Consider the following 26,215-nt stretch of genomic DNA (forward strand, 5'->3'; position numbering starts at 1 on the left):
CCCGCGCTGGCTGCCTAGCCAGCCCATTCAGTTCATTTAACCGCCGCCGCCAACGGTCGCTGGCAGCTGCTGCTTGCATCTTTCCCGGTTTCATCCGGTTGAGAGGGGGGAAAAGGTAAGGAATGAGGAGATCCCGCTGCCCTTCGACGGGAACGCAGCCTTGTGTCAGATGGCTGGTTTAGCTGAGAGGGCTGGAGTGGCCGCATCCTTTCTTTTCCGTCCCTCCCCGCCGCTCTAGGTCCTGTCCTCTCCCATCCTTCATCCTTCCTTCCTTTTCCTTATCGGCTGCCTCTTGGTCCCTTTCTTGTGCCGGCATTTCTGTGAGCTTGGATTGCTCACCCAGGCGACCGTGAAGCCCTAATTTAGATGTGTTTGTGTTGCTTCGATCCTTTGCGTGTCTTCTTGCCCGGGAGAAGTCATCCCGGCAAGTCTCCCGAGCCACCTCCGCCACTCGCCACCCCCAGGCCAAGCGTTGATTTTTCAAAGCCCGAGCAGAAGGAGAAAGACTTGGGTGAGATTTTTTTCCTATAGGGAGGGGGATTCTTCCCTCATCAGCACGGATGATGTTACCTAGTTTGGGTAATGAAACGTCTGCAAGAAAACAAGCGAGCTCGAGAGCATCTAGGACCCTCTTGTCAACCCTAAGCTACAAATATTCTCCCTTATTGATTCTCCCTTATTGATTCTCCTCTCTCCATAAGCCAACTGGGAAAACTGGTACTTACTAAGTGCCTGATTCTGAGAGCATCATCATCATAACCATAATAACTATAATAACCGTAACAACAACAACCATAATGGAGAAAGAGGAGGTAGAGGAACAGTTGATAGAACTAAAAGGTTTAAAATAGTTGAACTGCAGTTTTAAAACAAACAGAAAGATGCTTTGGGCACATGGAGACGTCTCACCTGTTTTATAGCAGTACTGTATACAATGCAGTTGCCATAATTAGTTCCTTATTGTCACCAGAACAATGGCTATCTTGTTATTGTTAAAATTGTTATTAAAGTTAAAAAGAACTATGGCTTTTTTTATTTGTAGCAACCTTTGGTGTAATCTTGGTTTCAAACAGGATTATTGAAGTCCCTCAGTACAATGATTACATTTTGAGGGTTTATTACTTTTGCTTTCCTTATTGTCACTCTGGCTTTGCCAACCTAGCTTCTTGATAGCCCAGTCTTTCATTAAAACAATGACAATAGAGCTTGTGCTTGAGAACAGTTATATTTCATTGTGATAGTTGGAATTAAAATTCTCAGGTAAATTTGGAAATGTAGAAATGGGCAAATATCTAACTAGAAAGTTTTATAAGACCAACCTGCTAAGGAATTTATTGAGATTGGACCAGTTTTTGTAAGATATTTCTAGAACATTTAAGTAGTTTGCATCGGATTAATATAAAGTCTGAAAGTGGTAGACTAATATTTGAAATAGATCATAATGTTTTACCTTCTAATAGGACCATCATTCAGCAAATGTATGCTATTGCTGGGCCATACCTTTGGAAACATTTTCAAGCTTCATTCCAATTACCAAAAATGTAAATGTTTCTCAGTATTTTTTCAGACTTCACTAATAGACTGTTAAGTAAAACCTGTTCCAGTACAGATTTTGAAAAATGAATTTCAGAGGGTTATACCAGACTTTATCAGGGAGCAGCACGGTGACCTAGAGGTGGAGCTCTTGCCTCAGGAGGCTGTGAATTCAACTCTAGAGGAGCAGATAATTCTGTCTCTGGGCGCAAAGAAAAAGTATCTGCTGCAAACTCAGCGTAAGCGTCAGGAAGGGCATCCGGCCAGTAAACTCCATTCAGTCACCTTGATTCCATCCTGATGCAAGGGGATTACAGGGTCATTTTTTTAAAAAAAGACTAGACTTTCTCAACCTTGTTACCCTGGAGGAATCTCTGAAACAGGTCTCAGGGTACTCCTGCATAAAAAAAATAACTACAGTTCACACTGTTAATGTGATTCATAAACTGGCATGTAAAAATTTCCACCATTGCAGTTGCTAGCATTGAGCAAAATTAAAACACAATGTTTTTCCATCACAATCTTGTGAATTGTGACCACTCATGAAATCCTCATCAGTGATGATCACTCATGAAACCCCAGTTGAGAAAGGCTGCTCTATTGTCAAAAAAGGAATGTAACATATGATTTACTACACTGTCAGTCAGCTGTTTTTGATAAATTATATTCCTTTCATAAATTTCAAACATTTTATAAATACTATATTTGTGCCCATTAACTGATTAATAGTGATGCCTTTTCAGTGTATGATTTTAAAAAAAATCAAAGCTTTTCCTGCTATTTTAAAATAAGAATTATTTATATTCATTTGGCATGAGATATAAAATCTTTTCCTTTCCAGTAAGGCTCAAATATTTTGTACTGCCTTTAGTGCTAGAAATACAGTAAGAATCCTATTACAGGTAATGCTTGCTTACTAACCATTTGTTCACTGACTGACTGACTGAACGATATAGCAGCACTAAACAAATGATATATATGCCTTCAGCAGTCTCAGTCAGCTGCTGCCACCCTTTGGTCTGTACTTTAGCTTCAGTGCCTCCACAATCCAGTACATAGCACCAGCCACCTCCATTGATCTTGCTGTGCCCAAATGACCTTTGCCTGTATGAGGCAGCTGCTGGCCATGCCAGACCTACTCCCCAAGCTGTGCAGGTTTTTAAAATTGTGTGCATCGTTGCGATGCTTTGGGAGGATTCGTGTGATTTGGAGAATGGTGGGCATGGCATTCTTGTGAGTTTTCAGAAGGTCCAAGAATTCTTCCAAAGCATCATGAAAAGGGCACACTTGATTTGAAGAATGGTTTACACGGTCTTGGGAAGAAAGCCTGAAATGGCCAGCAGCTGCTTCATATGAAGCCAGGACTGGTGCTGCTCACCAGCAGTGGGAAGAAGACAGTGAAGGTCATTTGGGATGGCAGGGACAGTGGAGTGCAGGACAATTGAGGATAGTTGGGGCTTTGCACTGAGGTAGCTGGTTGCAGGACAGGACAGTCTTGAGGTGGTATTCCTCAATGGACCAGTGGCTCAGGGGATGAAAAAGAAACTTGGGGTACCAGTAGCTGCCTAAGACTTCTAATGTCTCTAGACCTCTGCTTCAATCCCAGGGCTTCTAATGCTGTCAATGAGTGCTGCTGTGCAGGATGGCCAAAATGGCAGATATGGAGGACAGATTGGTTAGTGGGCCAATTTCAAGAAAATACATTCTCTTTATCAAGGTTTGGGCCTTGGAAGAGACCAAGCCAAGAATGTCTTGCATCAGAGTGGATCCTTAGGTAATACCTGGTGGGATTTGTTTAATAATAGCAAAGGGACTGCTGAGATTTCTGTCACTAAGCAATGCAGACATGTGATGTGCTTTACAACCATATTGCTTAGCAATAGAACTTCAGGTCCCAGTTACTGTCATAATCCAAGTACTACCTTATTCCATATGGCCTAGACTAATTTATGGATAAAAAACAACTATATTATTATTATTTTAAAACTGTAAGAAAAGTAGTTTTTTATTCTCTTTTATTTCTTTCCCTTTTCTCTTCATTTCTGTTTCTTGGTTTTTACTGTTTTGTTAATCTAGTTTTTGTGATAAATGAAATGGTTGGCAACTGTTATTATTCGTATTGCTTTAATTATTTTTGGTATCAGTCACTAGATCAAGGTTGACTCAGCCTTCCATCCTTCCAAGATCAGTAAAATGAGGAACCAGATTGTTGGGGGCAATATGCTGACTCGTAAATTGCTTAGAAAGGGCTGTAAAGCACTGTAAAGCAGTATGTAAGTGATGTTGCTATTGCTAATGAAAGTCAGTTTAGTATAGTGGTTAACACATCAGGTTAGAAGTCAGGAGATTATGAGTTTCAGTTTCACTTTATGTACAAATCCAGTTGTGTGACCTTGGGCCAATCACTTTTTTCAGCCATAGGAAGGTGGCAATGGCAAACCACTTCAGGAAATTGAGATTATTTGGGAGAAAAAGTACCTATGGTCCAATTTAGTTGTAGATCGTTGTAGATAGCTGCAATTTATTGGATTGGATATAGCAACACATCATGTGCTTAGTTAGATAAAAAAAAATTAAGGTAATACTGTAATATAATAGGGGCAGTACTACCAAGACAATGGTATTTTTGAGAGAATAGATAGGCAGTTCATGGACATAGATCTCTTTAGGAAATATTTTTGTGAGTTTATCTTATAATAACCTTGCTTTCCTGAGTTTATGTTTGTTCCCAGTATCTTCCTTCCGGCTTTATGTACATTCCTTGACCTTGTTTTATGGCTGAGCTGATAGAGTTCAAGCTTTGTAAATCCCTGAGTAGGTTATAAGGAACGGGGGATGTTTTACTTTGTTTTTGTTGTCCTACCTTTCACACATTTTTCTCCTTTATAATATAGCATAACTAGTGGCAACAGAAGCATTTATTAGATCTACATAATATAGTAAAGATATGCTTTTTTAAACAAAATCTTGAATAATAGATATGTTGTGAAAACATAGAACAATTTATCATGTATTTCAATATTGTATGCTTTTAAATATTAACTAAAAGGAGGGGAAATTTTGGCCATGCTGAGACTACCATTTGTTTTTAGCTATCACTGAAATAAAACTTTAAGAAAATCTTGGTGAGAGCAGAGTCTGGGATGTGGGGGTGGGATGCTGAGAGTCTAGATTCTGTGTTTGGTGGGAGTGGAGTTTGAAGAGGGGGGGTATTTGAGTGGTGGGGTTTGCATTTAGGACGGCATGGTGGCTGCAAAATCATCCAAATTGGAAAGAACAGCCAGTAAATGGTTGGAGGTGACTGAAAATAAGAGAGGATGGTGATGGAGAAGAGAAGAGAGAAGAGAAGTAAGAGAGCACTTTCCTCTAAGCCAGTGGTTCTCAACCTTTTCTTCACTATGATTGCGCATGTGCGAGATCAGAGATGGCTGCTAGGCGTTCTTCTCCGTTCTGACTCAGATGGAAAAACGCTGGAAACCTCAAAAAATCGATTCGAATTTCCCATGGAGAGGTCCTTAGGGATGTTCGGAGTCTGGGGGATCCGAGGAAGCCAGACCTCTGCGGGGGCCGCCGTTCTCGGGCAGCCCCGGCTCGTTCAAACATCGGAGGTCTGTGTGCTGCCCGGCGGTGGGGGAGGCGAGGCCACGCTGAGAACGGCGGTAGCGTACTTCGGCGTCTTTCTCTGGCGGCGACGTCCCTCGGCGTTTTTTAAAGGTTTCGGTGTCCTCGTGTTGCTAGCTGCACCTCCTGGGGACTTTCTCTGTTTACCATTGCCCCGGAGTGTAAGCGGACGGACGGAGGAATTATTGGAACTGTTGGCAGCGCTTTCTGGGGGCTTTGCTCGGCCGCCATTATCTCGGAGAGAGAGCGGACTAATAAGAACATTGCTGAGGGTGAGCGTGTTGGCTGTGTCTCTTGGGGGGTTTGCCGGACTATTGCTGCTTCGGAGGGAGAGTGGACGGTCAGAACTACTGTTGGGACTGAGGAAGCTGGGCGGCTGGCTTTGCCTGGTGCCGCAGCAGTCCCTCCGGATGGCTCTCCCCCCCGTTCGGCTTCGTCTTCGCCCCGTCTCTGCCCCTCCCCTCCTCCGCTCTTGCCTGGTCAGGTGGCCCCACAGAAGCGATTCCATCTTTGCCTGCCCCCACTGTTGTGAGGCTTCCCCCTGTGTTCTCTGTTTGGCACTGGACTATCTCTTGTTGTGGCATTCCAACATCCGGCCCTTTTCTGCCACGGCCTCTGGATTCCTAGGCTTGTTGGCACATTTCCATCTGGCCTGGATTATTGTCACTATTATTACTTTCTGTGGCTACCCTTGTGGAATCGCCCTGGACAGTGCCTGCACAAGAAAATCCTTTACCATCTTGGACTGCTCCGGCCGGTTGAACCTTTATAAATTTACAGAAGAAGAGGGGGGATATAAGACACTCCCCCATATATTTTATCTGAACTGTAACTGGTCTCCAGCCACTTCTACCACCTTGACCACTGAGATCCAGTTATGTTATCTGATCTCGCATTTTTAATCAACTGCGCAATTTATTTTCTTTTCCTCCTTTTCTTTCATCTTTTTTCTTCTCTTTGTATGGGATATGCATGGGATACGTATGAGATGAATGAATGTCCCACTTTTTACTATTATATTGTTGTAATTTTTGTGTTTTAACTCTTACGTGGGGATTGCTTGGGGGAGTGCATGGGTATGTATGATTCGGAGGACCTGCCGGGGGATGCGGGGGCCATGGGGGTGGTTGAGGGGACCAGAGACACGGGAGAGGGTCGGAGTATCACGGTCGTAACAGGGAGGGGCAGATATGGCGGGGACTTTAGGGCAGGCCATTACCGGGGAAGGAGGGTTCGCTACATTACAGAGATCCCTCCTTCCGACCCTATGAGTCCCACTCCGAGACCAGATGGCGCAAGTAATCAGGACCCTGGACTCAGGCTGCTGTCGCTAAATGCCAGGTCTGTAGTACATAAAGCTCCTCTCGTCTGGGACTTAATTTTAGACGAGAGGGCAGACCTGGCATGTATTACTGAAACCTGGCTGGGCCCAGAGGGAGGAGTCCCCCTCGTAGAGATGTGCCCAGAAGGATTTCAGGTGCTGCACCAGCCGAGAGCCCAGGGAAGGGGTGGGGGTGTGGCTATTGTTATCCGGGAGCCATTAGTTCCTTGTAGGGTCCCTGCTCCGGAACTTGTCGGGTGTGAGTCTCTGCTGGTAAAGTTGGACCTCAAGGATCAAGTGGGTCTGCTGTTAACGTACCTGCCTCCCAACAGCGTTGCAGCAGCCCTCCCCTTGCTCCTCGAGTCGGTAGCCGAGCTGGCAATTGAGTTCCCTAGGCTGATGGTCCTGGGGGACTTCAATTTGCCGTCGCTCGGTGAACACTCTGATGGGGCGCAGGAGTTCATGGCTTCCATGACGGCCATGGGCTTGACCCAAGTAATCCGGGGCCCAACCCATTCAGCGGGTCACATGCTCGACCTCGTATTTCTCTCGGAGCAGTGGATTTGTGATCTTGGTCTGAGGGGTAACGACATCATACCCCTGTCGTGGTCAGACCACTGCCTACTGAGGCTTGACTTCCGGAGACCAAACCCCCACTGTAGGGAGGAGGAACCGACCAGGTGGTTCCGCCCCAGGCGACTTATGGAGCCGTTAAGGTTCCAGACAGAGCTTGGGGTCATTCCTGATACTTTCGCCCACAGTCCGGTAGAGACTCTGGTTGCTGCCTGGCACTCGGCGGCATCGGAGACTCTTGACCGGATTGCGCCACTACGGCCCCTCCGAGGCGGCGGATCCTGGAGACCTCCTTGGTTCACCGAGGAACTCCGGGAGATGAAGCGCCGGAGGAGACGCCTAGAGCATCTATGGAGGTCCGATAAGTCCGAATCGAACCGAGCAATGGTAACCATCAGCACCAAGGAATACACCAGGGCACTTAGGGCAGCGAAAAGATCTCATATAGCCACCTTGGTTGCGTCCGCTGAGTCCCGCCCAGCCGCCCTGTTTAGGATAACCTGCTCCCTACTAAATAGGAGGGAAGCGGGGGAACCCTTACAGGGCAGAGCTGAGGATTATGCCCAATTCTTAGCAGACAAAATTGCTCGGTTTCGGTCGGACTTGGACTCCATCTCTGCAGTTCCAGCCGAGGCACAAGAGGATGAAGTAGACCACCTCTGGGTTGAGTTTCAGGATGTTGCCCCTGGGGATGTGGACAAGGCCATGAGGGCTGTAAGTGCCTCCACCTGTGTACTGGACCCGTGTCCCTCATGGCTGGTTGTTAACAGCAGTGAGGTGACACGAGGCTGGATCCAGGCGGTTGTTACCGCCTCTCTTCGGGAGGGGAACTTCCCCGCCGCGCTAAAAGCGGCGGTAGTGAGACCCCTCCTGAAAAAGCCATCCTTGGATCCAGCTGTTCTTAACAACTACTGTCCAGTCTCCAACCTTCCCTTTCTTGGGAAGGTTGTTGAGAAGGTGGTGGCCTTCCAGCTTCAGCGGTCCTTGGAGGAAGCAAGTTATCTCGACCCCTTCCAGTCAGGCTTCAGACCCGGTTACAGCACAGAAACCGCTTTGGTCGCATTGACCGATGATCTTTGGAGAGCCAGAGATGGAGGTCATCCCTCCATCCTGGTTCTCCTTGACCTCTCAGCGGCTTTCGATACCATCGACCATGGTATCCTTCTGCGACGACTGCGGGAGGTGGGAGTGGGAGGCACTGTGCTGCGGTGGTTCTCCTCCTACCTCTCGGACAGGTCGCAGTCGGTGTTAGTGGGGGGGCAGAGATTGACCCCTAGGCCCCTAACATATGGGGTGCCGCAGGGTTCGGTCTTATCCCCCCTACTATTCAACATCTACATGAAACCGCTGGGTGAGATCATTCGCAGGCACGGGATAAGATACCATCAATATGCGGACGATACCCAGTTGTATCTGTCCGCCCCATGCCAACTCAATGAAGCGGTGGACGTGATGAACCGAGGCCTTGAGGCCGTTATGGACTGGATGAGGGCTAACAAGCTTGTACTCAACCCGGAAAAGACCGAGTGGCTGTTGTGCTTCCCTCCCAACAATTCGACCAGTACTCCATCGCTCAGGCTGGGGGGTCAAATTCTACACCCCTCAGAGAGGGTTCGCAACTTGGGAGCCCTCCTGGATCCACAGCTGTCCTTTGACCACCATCTGACGGCTGTGACCAGGGGGGCATTTGCCCAGGTTCGCCTGGTGCGCCAGTTGCGACCCTACCTGAATCGGGAGGCCCTCACAACAGTCACTCGGGCCCTTGTGACCTCTAGGCTGGAATACTGCAATGTGCTCTACATGGGGCTGCCCTTGAAGAGCATCCGGCGACTTCAGCTAGTCCAGAACGCGGCCGCGCGAGTGATCGTGGGTGCACCTTGGTTCACCCACATAACACCTATCCTCCGCGAGCTGCGCTGGCTACCTGTTGATCTCCGGGTGCGCTTCAAGGTGCTACTAGTCACCCACAAAGCCCTCCATGGTAGTGGGTCTGCGTACTTGAGAGACCGCCTTCTGCCAATTACCTGCGACCAATTAGATCTCATAGATTGGGCCTCCTCCGAGTTCCATCTGCCAGCCAGTGCCGGCTGGCAATTACAAGGAGGAGAGCCTTCTCAGTAGTAGCTCCGACCCTTTGGAACGATCTCCCCGTGGAGATTCGTACTCTCACCACCGTCCAGGCCTTCCGCATAGCCCTTAAGACCTGGCTAGCCCGTCAGGCCTGGGGACAAAGATAATTGCCCCTCCCGAATGATGAATGAATGTTGCTCATTATTTTATTCTATGTTTGTCTACGTTATTGTTTGTATATCCCTCCCTTGATTTTATGTAAGCCGCCCTGAGTCCCCTCAGGGAAAAGGGCGGCCTATAAATGTTAATAAACCTCTAAACCCTCTAAACCACTATGGGTCCTCTTTAAATACCTTTTGTGAACCACCAAGACTTAACTCAAGATTTAAATCATAACATTTCCTTAAGCCCTCATAGACCCTCTGTGATGACATTGGGGCCCCGCAGGGGTCCATGGACCACAGGTTGTGAACCACTGTTCTTAGTAGACCACAAGAATGACAGCATGAGTGGAGTTGAGGACTTAGAAAAGGTTTCATTAAATCAGGGTTGTGCTGGGTCTGTACTGGAGGCTACATGTTAGATTTGATATAACTTAAAATAGAACCAGTTTGGTCTAGTGATTAAGGCACCAGGCTAGAAACCAGGAGATTGTGAGTTCTAATCCCACTGTAAACAAGAAAGCCAACTGACTGGCTTTGGGCCACTCACTTTCTTAGCCACAGAGTCAGAGTCAGGCTCAGATGAAAAGCCCGTCAGTCAATTCCATGAACGACCAAATGAATATTTAATATTAAGTCCTTTGGTCGATCCTTGCCTAAAAAGATGTACATAGTGATTATACACCTGTGAATACTAAGGGAAAATGTAACCAGTGCATGAGCAGAATACAATGATCATCTGTAGTTTCTTAAGTTTATAAACTGAGTGTTAATTCTGAGTTTCCATTTAAGTAAGATACATATAACATATGTTTTGTGTAACTATAACCTTTGATTTGTTTAGACCAGGGCTGTCAAACTCGCGACCCGCGGGCTGGATGCGTCATTCACTGGCCACTCCCATGCCCAGTTTAGCAAAGAGGAAAAAGTCCTGATATGTCACATGACAACACCATGACAATGCGAGCTTGACACCCTGGTTTAGACCCCATACATGTATTACTAAGATTATTTTGCAATTCATTATAATAAATGGGCTTGAACTTTAGTCTCATAAGATTTTTCAAAGTTCTTAAATAATTGAAAGTGTACTTTTGACATTTTTGACAATACAAATTACCTCTTTTATTCTGAAGTTATGATTAACCTTTTACTTCAGTATCTTACACATATAATCCCAGACCACAATTATCAGATGGATTATAAATTAAAATTTATGATAACATGATTGTCTCTGTGCTTTTTAAATTTAAAGTTCTTTGTATTTGGACTAATATTTTCAAATAACATTTCTTTTTAGCTTTAAAATATGAATTACGTTGGACAGCTTGCTGGACTTCTGGGTACTATGAAGGAGTTGTATAAAGGGATTAATCAAGCTACACTTTCAGGATGTATTGATGTAATTGTAGTTCGGCAGCAAGATGGTACATACCTATGTTCACCATTCCATGTCCGATTTGGAAAACTCGGTGTCTTACGTTCAAAAGAGAAAGTGGTGAGTACCATGAATGTTAGAGACTAGGAAAACAAAATACCTTTCTTTTTTGCCAGTTGTATGTACAATGTAAATTATGCTGTTATTGGGCCACATCATTTTTCCAGATTCAATAAATACTTGTAAAGTAGGATAGGCCTTGTTATAAAATAGCAAAGTTCTGTTCAGTTACCCAGTATGGCTATATAGAGGTCTTTAAAAGTCTGGCCATAGAAAGCATAACAATAAAGGGCATAAACATCAGCTGTATAACGGTGTAACTGATGCATTCCACAATCATAACTATTAACAATTTCATCATAAGAATAAATAATGAGATATGATATTAAATGCAAGTAAGCATAGGTACAAGTGGGGAATGCAATAGCACAGTGATGGCGAACCTATGGCATGCACGCTGGCCAGCTCAGTTAACCCTTTTTAAAAGCCATTTTTCGCCCTCCCCAGGTTCCAGAGGCTTTATAGGAGCCTGGGGAAGGCGAAAAGAGCCTCCCCCGCCCACCAGAGGCCCTCCAGAGGCTTCATGAGCTTCCCTGAAGCCTCCGGAGTGCAAAAAAACCCGGCCCTATGGGCAAACTGGAAGTTCAGGAATGGACTTCCGGTTTCCTCAGAGGGTCGTTTTGACTGCTCCCGAGGCTTCTGAAGGTTCCAGAAGCCTCCAGAGGCCTTCTGTGGGGGAGGGGGAGGCTGTTTTTGCCCTCCCCAGGCTCTTATAAAGCCTATAGAGCCTGGGGAGGGTGAAAAAAGCATGCCAAAATAGGGGGGGTGTCACGTTTTTAGTGCGCGCATGCACACCGGGAGAATCGCGCATTGCATTTTGGGTGCGGCAAGCCTGCACACGACCCTCCTTGCACTCTACCCACTTATGGCACGCGAGCAAAAAAAGGTTTGCCATTGCTGCAATAACATACTAATATAAATATATAACAAAGCCACCATTCTGAGATGTATACAGTTCTGATTCTTTCATTTCATCAAAAAACTCTAGAAAGAATCAAGAATAGAATAAAGTGATTTAGGAACTGAAACACTTTCTTAACAAAGAAAGTCAGAGATTCATGTGAGCGATAGCAATTATAAAGAAATATAGAAATTTGTAGAATCATGTGGAAAGTAGAAACAATGCATGTACAATTTTTAGCATTTTCCCAATATTAGAATTTATATATTGTGTTGGAATCACTGTTTTCTTAATTAAATGGACACTGATTTAAGAGGAATCATTTTAAGAGCAAAAATAATCTGTTAAATTGTTAGGAATCCTTGACAACTTTTATTTATTTGTTTGATCTTTATGCATGCATCACAGGTTATTTATGAACAACTTGCAAAAATCAGATCTTAGTGTGGTTCCTAGAGTATATGACATCACATTTTGCCATTAAGATAAAAACATTAATTAACTAGTCGCCAAATACAAAATATTTTCTTTATTCTTTCATTTGGCCTGCCTTATTGCAACTTCTTCCCTTCTTCCAAGAGGGGGCTATTAATGCTCCTCCTTTTCTTTGTGTTCATTTACAAATAGTTTTTTTTTATTTTAATATTTTAAAATCACTATTGTGGTTATTTTTGGTTATTTTTGTTGTATTATTTGTGTTTTAACTTTGTGCACCACACAGAGTGAATTGAGCAGTTCTATAAAATTACCAAATAAACAAACAAACAAACATAGTATATTGGTAATTCTTTTGTTTCAATGGTTTGGGTTAAAAGAATAATATATTGATTAAATATAAACATACATTTTCAGCTATATTTTTATTGCAGCAAGTGTTCTGTTGTATTTTTTTTACAGATTGATATTGAAATCAATGGAGAAGCAGTTGATCTTCACATGAAACTGGGTGATAATGGAGAGGCCTTCTTTGTACAGGAAACAGAAGAAAAATTTGTAAGTCATCTAACAAATGTAACTTTATTCCAATTTTAATATTTGGGCAGATGTTTGCTTTTTATTTAGAAAAAATAGTTTTTTTGCAAATAGTTTTTATATTTTATCATTTTCTTTCCTTTTAATTCCATCTCTCACAACTTTTATTTTATTTTCCCTTTCTCTTATTTATTTTTGTTCCTGGATACTTTTGTTCTCCTATACATTCCCTCTCTTTCACACATAACAGGAAATACCAATCAAAGACTATTCAGGAATACTAAAGAATGTAACTCAAAACAGTAATTAAAATATTAACATGAGACAGCAACTTAAAATATTCATGAATACAAGTAAACAATATAATGAAGAAAGACATTATGTCGCTTTTGCTATTTAGGGAACCTTATGAGATAATAGTAGATATATCCCTTCAAAGCTAGTAAACATTCCCAATTAGGTCTGCATTGAAGTTCCATCCTATGGAGGTTTTTTACTAGCTTACATAAATTTTGAACCCTGGTTAAGTACATCTGCTTTTCAATGGTGTCATCTCACTGGAGATTTACAAAAAAAGAAAAACTAGTCTGTCTTATTTTGGAATGCTTTAGCTTTTTGCCAAAAATGAGACCATCGAAGCTAAGGAGTCCTTGTTTTTATCACATAGGGATAAGTCTGTCTCAGTATCTGTTTCTCAACATTAATTGGATTGCAGATGAAAAATATCATCTCACTCTACACAGGTGACAATCTTAGTAAAACCACCAGCCCTCAGTTCTGAGCTCCTTAACTTCCATATGACCCTCATTAAGAGATTTATAAACTTGTTTACAATTATTTCAGTCTTTCCACTTTTTCAAATCTTTTTATCAGCATTTATCTATTAAACACTACAGCTTTTTTCAAGTATTTCTGATTTACTTATAATTACAAATTACAATTTACAAATAATTTTGGACTGACAAAAAAATTTTTAAAGTGCATTTTTTTAAAAAATGCACTTCCAAATAAAACAAAAAGGATCTCTTTGGATCATCAAAGCTAATTATAGTTGTGGGGATGCAAAATTGCTGACTTTGTAATTTTTGGCTTAAGTAAATAAGGGTGATAGAGTTTGAAATGTGACAGTGTATATAGATGTGGTATATGCATTATCAACCATTTTCCTGTTGTGGAATTGAGGTAAGAATTTTGAAAATATTTCTTCTGTTTTCATTAACTTTTTATTGTGAATTCCATATTCTAATTTTTATCCTTTGTTTTTAACAAACCTATTTCAGTCCAAATGTTATAAAACTGGCTTGTTTTACCAGACCATAATAATTACCAATTATTGAGGATTTGTATATAAAACTAAACAGTGGTTAGAAAAACATGTCCCATAGGTCTATTAGGCAAGTATGCCTTTCATGATGAGAAAAAAGGCAGTTGGTGTCCAAATCTTAGTGAATGTCAATACAAACATCTTCATTTGAATGTGGGCATGAAAAGTTAACTTTTCCATCTATTTATATATGTGAATAATAATTTTAAATGAATATCACAGCTCAAACATACATTTTTTTTCTGGACATCATAATGTATTCTTCTATTTCTGTTTCTATTGTCATTAGTGTTAATTTCTGGGTTAAATAATGTAATAATTTCATAAAATATATGTAACATGTAAAATTCATGATCACCTAAATGATTTTTAGGAAAAAGTTCCAGCCTATTTGGCAACATCCCCGATACCAACAGACGATCAGTTCTTCAAAGGAAATGATGACAATTTGATGGAGTCAGGTGAAAATGAAACAATAGATTTAAGCTCAGAAATTCCACAAATAGTAGAAACAGAGCCTTTTTTCCCCACTGGGTCAGTGAAGAAAAAAAAACGAAGAAAAAGAAAATGTAAACAAGATGTGAAAAAAGAAGAACAATTCTCTTCTCTTGGAGCTGAGGAAATCTTTGAAATGGAAATAAGTTCAGATGATGACAGGTGTATTCAGCCTTTGAGGTAATATTTTTTAAAGTTCTGTTTGGTTAGACTGTCACATTGTAAAAAGTTTAGTAAGAATATTTCATTTATATTACATAAAGTCCTAAATTAAAAGTATAGTTTTTATTTTATTAATTCAACTCATTAGAAAAATAAGTTTAATTTATCTTTCAAAATTAATATTCAAAGTTATGTAATAATAACTTTAAAAGTAGCTAATGGAATAAGTAATGAGCAAGATTAGATACAATAGGTATGTTTGCTACAAAAACAGATCTTGTAAGTGCTATAACAAGTAAAAATTTATGACTTTTACTAGCAAATTAGAAAAATGAAAAAGTAATCTTTCCATAGGGATAAATATCTAGTTAATATTAAGTAACCATTTGTGGAACTTTGTAAGAATTGCAATTGAAATCAAAAATTTCTATAAAGATCTTTATATTTACAAGATATTTATATTTTATATTTTAATAAATATTTTATATTTATATTTACAAGAATTAAGGTAGATCTTTTCTGAAGAAATGTTAGGGTATATTAATACATACTTAAAAGTAGGTGTATATATAGGCTATTTTTCAAGATCTACTAACAAAACACATGGTTAAACACAAGTATTATAAAGCCCCAAATATGCATCATTCTATAGAGATCTTTGCTGTATAGGCTTGAAAGTGTATCAAGGAACAAAGATAATTACTGATCTTTCAAACTTTGATCTATTAAAAAATGTAGCTAAAACATAGAATTGTTAACTGAATTGCTGATATTGGGATGAAAGTGCCTACCAGCTTACCCTTTTTCCCATGTGAATTCTTTGTTACTTCAATGCTGTCATTTAATATTAAATTAAAGTTCATTTAATATATCAATTCTATGTTACAGAAGCCCTGCGGATTCTCCACCAAAGGTTGAAGAATATAAAGATATGTTGATTTACCCTTCAAAGGATGATTACCCTTTATCAGATGGAGACTGGTCTGTTTCAGAGAAGTAAGTCATCTTCATGTATCATTATCAGTATTTTTCACATAAAGTCTGCAGAAGGAAAATCATTAGGTTAGCAACTGTGGGCTGCCTCTACTTTTTGGTATTGTTAGGGATCATGCATTTTGAAACAAACTTCTCTGACAGAGCAGCTCTTTTAAGCGTAGGATTGTTTTTTAAAAAATGTGGGTGGGCACTTTTCATATATCCTTAAATTCTCTTTCAATTCAACTTCCCCTTTCTTGTTAACTCAGAAAGCAGCATAGGTGTCTGGGGATGTGGAGAAATAGGAGAAAACATATATGGTAACATTGTGATGCAAATTCTGCTCCGTATGTGTTATATTGCAATGCAAATATGAAAGGACAGAGCATGTGTTGTGATATCAAGATCATTATTTTTGAATATGATTATATTCAAAATTGGTAGTGTAGGGCACATCTCAAGACCCATTGATCTCTTTTTACTGCCTTTTCCAAGTATATTCCAAGTATTTGCTTTTACAGTAGTAAAAGCAAAAAAATATTAGTGTTGAGACTGAAAGAGAAAGTGATCAGAAGAATAAAGGAATTTAGCCAATCTCATCTCTTTTTCCCAAAATAAATTATATTTCAGTGTAAATTATGTGTAATCTTCAGTCACAGCAATCAAATCAGTGGGGGGGTTTTTTCATAGCTTTTGAATCTGTTTTATGTATGAAAAGAGAGTTCTACATGCATCAGAAGTAACTACCTGTAAACTGAAATGAGGCTTATCTGGCCAGACATATTAGTTGTGCTGATAAAAAGATGCATACTGGTTTTTAACATTTCATTTAACATTGATTTCCCTTAATTGAATTAATAGTACAGTAGCGCTTGGTTTGAGAGAATTTTGGCTTCTGCAGATTTTGCTAAATTTCTTTTGAATATACTGCTTTGTTTCTATTTAAATCTGTTACACAACGATATTGGCAAGAGATTGTAGGTAAACCTGTTTTGGAATTGTAGCATACTTTTATAGCATTTAATCTGAAAAGCAGGAAAACATAACAAAAATTGGAGAAGATAAATGTTCACACTGCTATGGTTTTATTTTAATTTCTAGATCAGTCTGAACACCAGCTTGGCTTTCTGCTTTACCACTGAATGTTAATTAGAGAACATTCTTTGTGTAACCTTGTACAAGAAATGACTTTCCTTTGTTTTAACAGTCCTTTTAGCCAGCCCACTTGCCCTAAAAGTGATTCAGAACTGGAAGTTAAGCCTACAGAGAACTTACTTATTAGAGGAGAATCTCACATAGAATGGACCTGGGGAGGCTTTCCTGCATCTACCAAGGTAAACCTCTTTGCAAATCATTCTGTTTTCAGAAAACTTTTGATAATACAGTAGGCATGTGTTTATCAGTATGTTATGAATCATTTTCTAAAGAAATAAATGAAAGGAGCTGCCTCTTGTGGTTCAGTATAGGTCATTTTATACAATAGTCAAAACATTTAAAGGAAGCATCTAAAAAATATTAGTTAAGGTCAATGCAACAAAACCTCCCCCTCCCCAACTTTTGCCTTTGTGAGCAATTTGGGAAATTCTACTGGCTATTGTAATGACTCTCGTTGATTTGAACCTTGACATTTGATATCACTGATCTATGTTTGTAAGTAAACTTTGCAAATGTTTAAAATAAATTGGCATAAGCTCAGCAAGTAAAATAGTGCTAAAAGTTGGGCTGATTTGTTTAGCTCCCACTTTTGTACAGACATAATATATGCAGGTTTCAAATTTGAGAATTTTATTTATGCTTGCAGGAATTATTTTGCTTAGTGAAGCTCTAAACAGTGGTTTAAAAGTTATTGAAGTACTGTCAACATTAAAGCCTATGCAGCAAGCATTAGGAAAGGCTTGAGTTTATCTTGAATTAGAATGCTACAGTACACAAGTGTGAGCCACCTAGATAATTCTACCTTATTTATCTGTATTTTACATCTTACTTAAAATATATTGCATGCAGCTGCTTCTCTGTTTTATTACTTACTTGTTGATAATGTACCATGGCCTTCTTACAGGAAGGATAGGATAAAAGGTAACCAACTATAGTGTAACAAGATGGTCTTGGGCCACACATTTTCTCTCACTATGTTTTCATAATTAAAGTTTTGTGAAAATAGAAAGAAATTTGGGATCATGAAAATTTGTTGCATGTGGTATAAACAATAAACATATTTGAGCATCTTATAGAAATAGTGAATTTTAAGGTACAGAATAGTTTATAAATCAGTAAAGGACCAAGATTCAATATTTTACTTCATATTTTTGATGTGAATATTAATGACTAAATCATTTTTTGTTTTGTGAAATTGATTTTTTTCTCATGTAAATTGATGATATATAGATATTATATAAAAACAATAAAACATTCATGTAAACATTAAAATATTTATATGGGATTAGTAAGGATAAATTTAACCATTTAAGTTTGGGCTAACTGCATAGACCCATAATTGTTGAACTTTTCTTGCATTTGGCTTTTTCTAATTCAAATTATAGAAAGGGTTTTTAAAATTCAAACTGACTTATGTAACCAATATTAAATATTTTAATTCATTATTAAATTAATATTGAAATAAAATTAATATTTTAATTAATATTGATTAAAACAATCTTTAAGCTTGATTAGGAACAATCTTTTTAAAATATGAATATAGATTATAGATGAAAGAAATAATGGCTTGTAAGATTCATGAGGCTGAGTTAAATGACAAGGAACTTGTGTATTAAGTTTTCCACTGACTAAATTGACAGTATGGGAAAAACAGCTATATTTTTATCAGTGATTTGATTCTTAATATGAGTTTTTTTCTGATTGAGCCAATACATCTATTTCTATAGGACCTATTTCAGAATCATGAAGAGGGAGAAAACTTTACTGAAAAATACATTGAAGGAGTGTGGGAATAAAAATCATATCCAAACTGGGACAAACAAAGTATATTTTCTATAATTTAATTTATGATAGATCATCATTGTCAAACATCTTTCAGTGTTTGCTAATATATAGGCTTGATCAGTTCACACAGATCTGAACTGAACAACACAGATGATGAATGACTTTTAGAAAAAGGATGCTTTCCTTTTTAGATAAGCAAGAAGGAAAAACTGGAACATCTTAGAACAGCTACCATCACTCCATCAGAGAAGACTCATTTTAGGGTTATATCTAGCTGTGATACAATTGAAGATGATGTTCTGATGAATGATTCAGTCTGTACAGTTTTAAAACCGGAACCAAGAACACACCCGCTACTTAAAGAGCTAGATATCAAAGACAGACTTGCTTCTGCAGTAACAGAGCCTATTCTGGACATTCTTGAACATTCTCCTGTCTTGGATTCGGATATACTCCCCAGCCCCCTAGTGGAGTCATCATCAGAAATTAAGCCACCAACAAAACTTGATTCTCCATCGAAGAAAAAAGGTATACACTTCTAACCTAATTTCTTAGTTACATTTTGAAATACTTTTCTGTTTTTACTAGCTTTCAGATATTTAACCAGTTTTGAGAGGTAAGCAACAAATGTATACAGTAGTTTTGCTCGCAACCATTCTTTTAATCTAGGATAAAGAATAATTTGTATCTCAGACATGAGCGTTTTGATTTTACATAGTGTAATTGTTTTTCTATAAAAATTACAGAAGAAAATATTCATCTCCTTAATCCTGGTAGCCAGCTTAGTGCTAGTTGCACTATTGTCCTCACAAATATTCATTAGTGGCCCTGTACATATGTTTTAACATATTTGTAATTATAAAAATCCAAATAGGAAGCAAACCTACTACAAAGCTCCACCTAGTAGATAATATTATCTTTAGAGTAATGCCTATGAGCTTCAAAGTTCTGATTGGGATGGTAGAGAAAATCATAACAAGCTGTTTTGCTTTTCAGTAAATGAACCTTTTGTGACTGGTAATGGCAGCCATTTTTTAGTTACCACTATACCGATTTTAGTAGTATAGGTAATCCTCAACTTACGATCAAAATTGGAACTGGAACTTCCATTGCTAACAATGCAATTGTCAAGTTAATCATGCCAGATTTTACAACTTTTTGCCAGAGTCATTAAGTAAATCTGGTTTTCCCCATTTACTTTGTCGGAAACTCCCTGGGAATGTTGTAAATGGTGATCATATGACCCCAGGATGCTGCAAGCATCATAAATACATTCCAGTTGCTAAGTGCCTGAATTTTAAATGTCACTGCAGAGATACTGCAACAGTGTGAAGATTGTTCATAAATAACTCATAAGATGGTTGTTAAATGAAGGGTCATAAATCAAGGACTACTTATATAATATGTGCGCTTAAAACTACAAATTTTAGAATTTTCTTTATTTGCCTTATCTCCTCTTTTCCCCCTTCTTAAGAAGCCTAAATAGAAGGAAGTCATGTTCTTTTTGAACAGTATGGGATAGAATGTAACCAAGGGTGGGATTCTACCGGTTTGGGTGAACCAGTAGCTCTGACAATCAGATTGGCCCACCTGCCCACCTGTGCCATTTTCCTACCTTTATTTTCTCAACTGATTAGCGTGGCAAAGTGGATAGCCATGCAAATCAGCTGTGTTACTCCTCCGAAGAATCCTGGAAGTGAAGATTTCTTCATACTGCGTGTGCAAATTGCACGATCAACAAACCGGTTGTTAAACTGGGAGGATCCCACCACTTAATATAACAGTTTTGCCAGTAGAATAAAATATATACAGTTCATGTTTGAACTGCAGTTGATGCTATTGTTTGAATTTGGTTGTTCTCCTAGGCGCTGCTTGGAGTGTCCAAGCACGGATTAACTTCAGCTTGCTGCCCAAGGAACTGAGTTTTAAAATTGATTGTAGCTCTACCTCTTGGTTGCCTCAGAGGCTCAGTTTCAAAAAACTCAGTCGCCCTATAGGACGTATTTCTGAGTCTCCAGTCCTTGTACAGCAAGCTGGACCCCTGATCCTAGAGTTAGTGTAGCTCCTTTTATTTTATTTCTTCATTTTTAGCTTAGTATTTAGCTGTATTTACTTTGCAGTTCTTCTGTTGCTTATCAAGCCTCCGATCGATCTGATTGCCTCCGCAGAACCAGGACAGGCTATTTGCAGCACTGACAGCCCAGGCGCTGTTCTGGGTGAATGTAAGGTCGGGGTGCTCGGGGCGGCAGCCCCTTGAGCCTGAGGGGCGAGCTAGGCAGCCAGGGATCCCCTCATGAGGAGCACTAGGCTACCCAAAGCCCCGTCGCCGCTCAATTCGCGCGTGCGAGAACAGCTGCCATTTTGGATTGCCGAATTTGGCGCGTTCTGTTCCTTTTGGCTCCTGCCTTGCTGCGCAGCCTGTCTCACCTTGCAGATTGCCACAGAGGGCCGCCCTAAGCCTAGGGTCTTGCACTGGGTGGCCAGACAGACTCTTGCCCTCCTCTATCTTGGACCAGCGGCCGCTGGGAACTTGGGCCTAGCCAGCCTTACTACTTGCCTCAAGGTATCTGCAGGCGCTTGGCTGATTCAGCAGCCAGCTCCACTAAGGCCTCATCTGTCATTCAAGGCCTAATACCTCAGGCCCCACTGGAGGAGCTCCTAAAGCTTCCCCAGGTGGACGACCCTATCATGACCCTAACCTCCCCCTCTTCCCGTGGAATTACTGGAAGGGCTTAAGGCGGAGGACAAGAGGGCAGAATCAGCGGCTCTTAAGACCCACCAGGCTACCGCCTGGGCCATGCGCACTTCCGCCAGCTCCTCTTATTTTGGCAGGGCAGCCCTGTTCTGGCTTCACAAGTTGTGGGAGGGGCTTCTGGCCGGAACTCCAGAACTAGGCAGGACATCACTAAGATTATTGCTGCCGTGAAATACTCTGCCGATGCCTCCTTTGCGGCCACAAAATTTTCCTCCAGGGCCCTGGCCTCGAATGTCACCTCGAGGCGCCTGCTGTGGCTTCGCCACTGGCAGGCTGACATGAAGGCGAAATGGAAGATGGCTTCCGCTCCCTTCAAAGGGGATAAGCTCTTTGGGGAGGCCTTGGACCCATTCCTAACTGAGTCCAAGGACAAACACAAAGTGCTCCCTCCAGTCACCAACAAGCAGGAACGGAAGGGCCAGCCCTTTCGTAAGAATTTCTTTCGGAACAGCAAGCCCTCCACCTCCTCCGGCGGACCCAGTCGCGCCTACGTCCCCCTTCAGGATCTCTCCCAGGATAGGTCCTCGTTTAGGGACAGAGGCAGGCAGCAAGGGTTCTGCAAGCCTTTCCGAGGGGGCTATTCAAACAAACCCTTTTGGAAATCCAAGTGACCGTCACAGGTCTCCCCCCATAGGCGGCCAGCTCCGGCTCTATGCCGCCCTGTGGGAGGAAACGACGATGGACAGTTGGGTCAGGAACACGGACCGCCACGGGCTGACTCTGGAGTTCCTGAACCTTCCTCCGTTCCTGAACCTTCCTCCGTTGCCCCATCCCCAGGTCCGCCCACAAGCTCCAACTGATGAGGGCGGAGATAGACCACCTCCTGGAGATAGCAGCCATAGAGGAGGTCCCCAGGGGTCAAGAAGGCAGGGTTTTTTATTCCATCCTCTTCCTGGTCCCCAAGTCATCAGGGGGGTGAGGGCGATCCTGGACCTCAAGAAGCTGAACAAACATCTAGTGTACAAGCGCTTCAAGATGCAGTCCCTCCAGACCATCCTGGGCTGCGTCAGATGGGGCGATCGGCTGACTTCGATCGACCTGAAATAAGCATACCTGCATGTTCTAATCCACCTGGCGCATGGCAAGTTCTTGAGGTTCCAGTTCGCCGATCGCCATTACCAGTACAAGGCCCTCCCCTTCGGACTCTCGTCGGCCCCGCGGACGTTCACCAAACTGTGGCCGCTGTGGCTGCACGGCTCTGGTCTCTTCCTGTGTGATTGGAATGCTACCTGGACGACATCCTTATCCACTCGACGTCCAGGGGACAGGCCCACGCAGACCTGACCACCACCATCAAGGTCCTGCAGCTCCACGGGTTCTCAGTCAACCTCGCCAAGAGCCACCTGAACCCAACCTGCAGAATCCAGCACCTCAGAACGATCATCGATTCCGAGACCTGCCAGGTCTTCCTCACTCAGGAGAGAGTAGACAGCATCTGGACCCTGGTGAGGAGCAATAGCAATAGCAGTAGACTTATATACCGCTTCATAGGGCTTTCAGCCCTCTCTAAGCGGTTTACAGAGAGTCAGCATATTGCCCCCAACAATCTGGGTCCTCATTTTACCCACCTCGGAAGGATGGAAGGCTGAGTCAACCCTGAGCCGGTGAGATTTGAACTGCTGAACTGCTGATCTAGCAGTAGCCTGCAGTGCTGCATTTAACCACTGCGCCACCTTGGCTCTAGCATCCGCTCGACTGGGTCTGCATCAGTCGTCTCCCTCTCGCAGCTGATGGGGAAGATGGTATCGTGCATCTCGGTGATCCCGTGGGCGCGGTTGCACATGCGAGAACTGCAGTGGTTCCTGCTCCCTCTCCAAAGGAGGAAGGCCAGCAACTCCAGATGCATGATACGGGTCCCCTCGAAGGTCCTCCAATCCCTCCGGTGGTGGCTGTCGGATGCCCTCCTCATGGGCAGTCATTTCAGGGAACCGGAGCGCCTGATAATAACCACAGACACCAGTCTCTTCGGCTGGGGCGCTCATCTAGGGACCTCAGTGGTCCAGGGCAGATGGTCGCAGGCGGAGCTTGCCCACAACATCAACTGGCTGGAGCTCCGGGTGGCAAAACTCACCCTGCGCCACTTCCTCGGTCAGGTCAGGGGCCGCGATGTACTGATTCTGATGGACAACATAGCCGCCAAAGCCTACATCAACCACCAGGGCGACATGCAGTCCCTGGCCCTGATGTCGGAAGCAGAGACCCTGGGTCGCTGGGTGGAGAGACATCTGGCCTCAATTTGAGCAAACCACATCTCCGGCGTGGACAACGTGACGGTGGACTGACTCAGCAGGACCACCATCCAGAACTTGGAATGGTGGCTGCACCCGAGACTGTTCTACCAGCTGTCCCAGAGGTTCGGCCACCCAGTGGTCGACCTGTTCACCTCGCCAGCCAACATGCACCTCCCCCGGTTTTTCACCTGGTTCCACTGCCCCAGGGCAGAAGGCACAGACGCTTTAAGATCCCGCTGGCCTCCGGGTCGGCTGTACGCCTTCCCTCCTCTTCCTCTGATTCCGCAAGTCATCTGGAAAATACTGGAGGAGGGGGCGGAGGTGCTTCTGGTAGCTTCTCACTGGCCGAGGAGGACTTGGTTCGCCGACCTGGTCAGCCTGTTGGTATCCTGGCCATGGCGCATACCTCAGGAGCAAATCTCCCTCAGTCAGGGGGCTGTCCAACATCCGAACCCCCAGTGGCTGCAGTTGGCCGTCTCACTTGAGAGGGACTCCTGAGGCTTCACTGTTTTTCTGACAGAGTCATCCAGACGATTCAAGCTTCTAGACGAACGTCCACCGTCAGAATTTATGAGGCAACCTGGTCAGCCTTCTCCTGTTGGTGCCTCAACTGTCACCTAGTGGCCTCATCAGCGACCATCCCGCAGGTCCTCGACTTTCTGCAGGACGGTTTGGACAAAGGCCTTGCGCCCAACACACTTCGTAGACAAGTGGCTGCCCTGAGCACCATTCTGTCTTCTGACTCTCAGCTACGGCTTTTCAGACATCCCCAGGTCAAGGGTTTCCTAAAAGGGGCGTCCAACATCTGTCCGCCCCCCCCCATCCATAGGTACCCTACCTGGGACTTGGCTGTTGTACTGCAGGCGCTTGCCGCGCCACCCTTTGAACCATTGCGGACGGTGGGCCTATGCCACCTGATCCTTAAGACTGCCTTTCTGGTCGCCATCACCTCGGCCTGCTGGATATAGGAGTTGGCCACCTTGTCAGTTAGAGGCAACCTCTGCATCTTCCACTCCGATAGAGTCATCTTACGGTTGGATCCCGCCTTTGTCCCGAAGATTAACACCGTCTTCCACAGGGCGCATGAGGTGATACTTCTGGACTTTTGTCCTCGTCCCAGGCACCAGAGAGAAGTAACATGGCACAAGTTGGACGTGCGGTGGGCAGTGCGCATTTACATAAAGCAGACTGCTCCTTTCCGTAAGTCGGAAGCCTTATTTGTTTCTTTCCAACCTGCTTCTATGGGAAAGAAGGTCACGTCCTCCACCATCGGACGCTGGCTTAGGGCAAGCATCAATATGGCCTACGAGACTCAGGCCAGACCGGTTCCTCCTCGTATTACCTCACACTCTACGAGGAGTGCAGCGACTTCGGCCGCTTGGGCTACTCAAGCGCCAATTGAAGAAATTTGCCGTGCTGCAACGTGGTCTGGGCCGTCTCCATTCATCCGTAACTACAGACTTGACACGTTCGCCTCCGCTGAGGGGTCATTTGGGAGAAGGGTCTTGCAGAGAGTCATGGCAAGCACCGTGCCCCCGGACAATTCTTCCCTCCCGACTTCGACATAGTTTTGGCATGTCCCGTGCTTCAACACTCCAAGCAGCGCCTAGGAGAAAGACCATTGGCTTACCTGAATGGTCGTTCTCTAGGCGCTGCGGAGTGTCCAAACCCACCCTTAAGGTGGGGCCGCAAGGTGTGTTTTTAGCACCTCCATGTCTTGAACTTGGGCTTTGACTGGTTTGACTTATGGACTATTGATCTTCTTTGTTTTTTCGAAACTGAGCCTCTGAGGCAACCAAGAGGCGGAGCTAGAATCAATTTTAAAATTCAGTTCCTTGGGCAGCAAGCTGAAGTTAACCCTTGCTTGGACACTCCTCAGCGCCTAGAGAACGACCATTCAGGTAAGCTTACCATTCAGGTAAGCCAACGGTCTTTTGCTTGCAGTTGTTTCATTACGGGACATCTTTAAATATCTGCAAGCAAATAATCAAACTCAAAGAATTCCATATAAGAGGATTTTCAGAGAGAAAATACCCCAGATCACATAGAACTATGTTGTTTAGCTTACTGGTTTACATTTTATTGGCAAAATGTAATGGTAAAGGGCTTTTCCCCCCCATACAGAAGCATTTCCCTTGACGTTACTTTTCCTACTGTATTTTTTAGATTCCTCACTTGATCAATATAACACTTTTTCTTTTTAGGGATACATAAAAGAAGTCAGCATCAAGGACCTGATGACATATATTTGGATGATCTGAAAGCTCTAGAACCTGAGGTTGCTGCTCTTTATTTTCCCAAAAGGTATTTAACAAAAATTTAAATATTGCAGCAAACATTTCGGAAATGTTGTATATTTAATATCTGTTTTAAGAATATGTATGGAATCAAAGAGAAGCTGCCAAAAGCATTCTTGAACTCTGATGTCTTATCTTAAACTGCTTAACTGCTCTCTTTAAGTAACAGCTGTATATTTTACCATGTTATTTTCTTTTCAATGATATACATCCTTTTTATAATTACCCTGATACAGATGAATAAACCTTAGGCTACTTTGAAAAATAAGTTTTTAATTCATCAAAGTTCCTCAGATATGAAGGATAGAAATATCCTCCCTGACTTTTTAATAATTGCATAGCTGACTATGAGACTCTCCTGTTCAGATATAAGTGATCTTACACAT

The 26,215-nt window shown here is 42.6% G+C and overlaps 1 protein-coding gene across 1 annotated transcript in view; it reads left to right on the forward strand.

Moving 5' to 3' along the window:
* LPIN2 (lipin 2) overlaps positions 1-26,215 on the forward strand; it is a 44,493-nt gene continuing 18,278 nt past the window's right edge. Inside the window, exons 1-8 of the mRNA XM_032223299.1 lie at positions 1-115; positions 10,580-10,777; positions 12,576-12,671; positions 14,348-14,649; positions 15,520-15,627; positions 16,814-16,940; positions 18,738-19,074; positions 25,737-25,836. Of these exons, the coding sequence (XP_032079190.1) occupies positions 10,589-10,777; positions 12,576-12,671; positions 14,348-14,649; positions 15,520-15,627; positions 16,814-16,940; positions 18,738-19,074; positions 25,737-25,836 (1,259 nt within the window). The 5' untranslated portion in view covers positions 1-115; positions 10,580-10,588. The remainder of the gene's footprint in view (positions 116-10,579; positions 10,778-12,575; positions 12,672-14,347; positions 14,650-15,519; positions 15,628-16,813; positions 16,941-18,737; positions 19,075-25,736; positions 25,837-26,215) is intronic.

Source organism: Thamnophis elegans, chromosome 8 (genome assembly GCF_009769535.1).
Source record: "Thamnophis elegans isolate rThaEle1 chromosome 8, rThaEle1.pri, whole genome shotgun sequence".
NCBI classification, from domain to species: domain Eukaryota; kingdom Metazoa; phylum Chordata; class Lepidosauria; order Squamata; family Colubridae; genus Thamnophis; species Thamnophis elegans.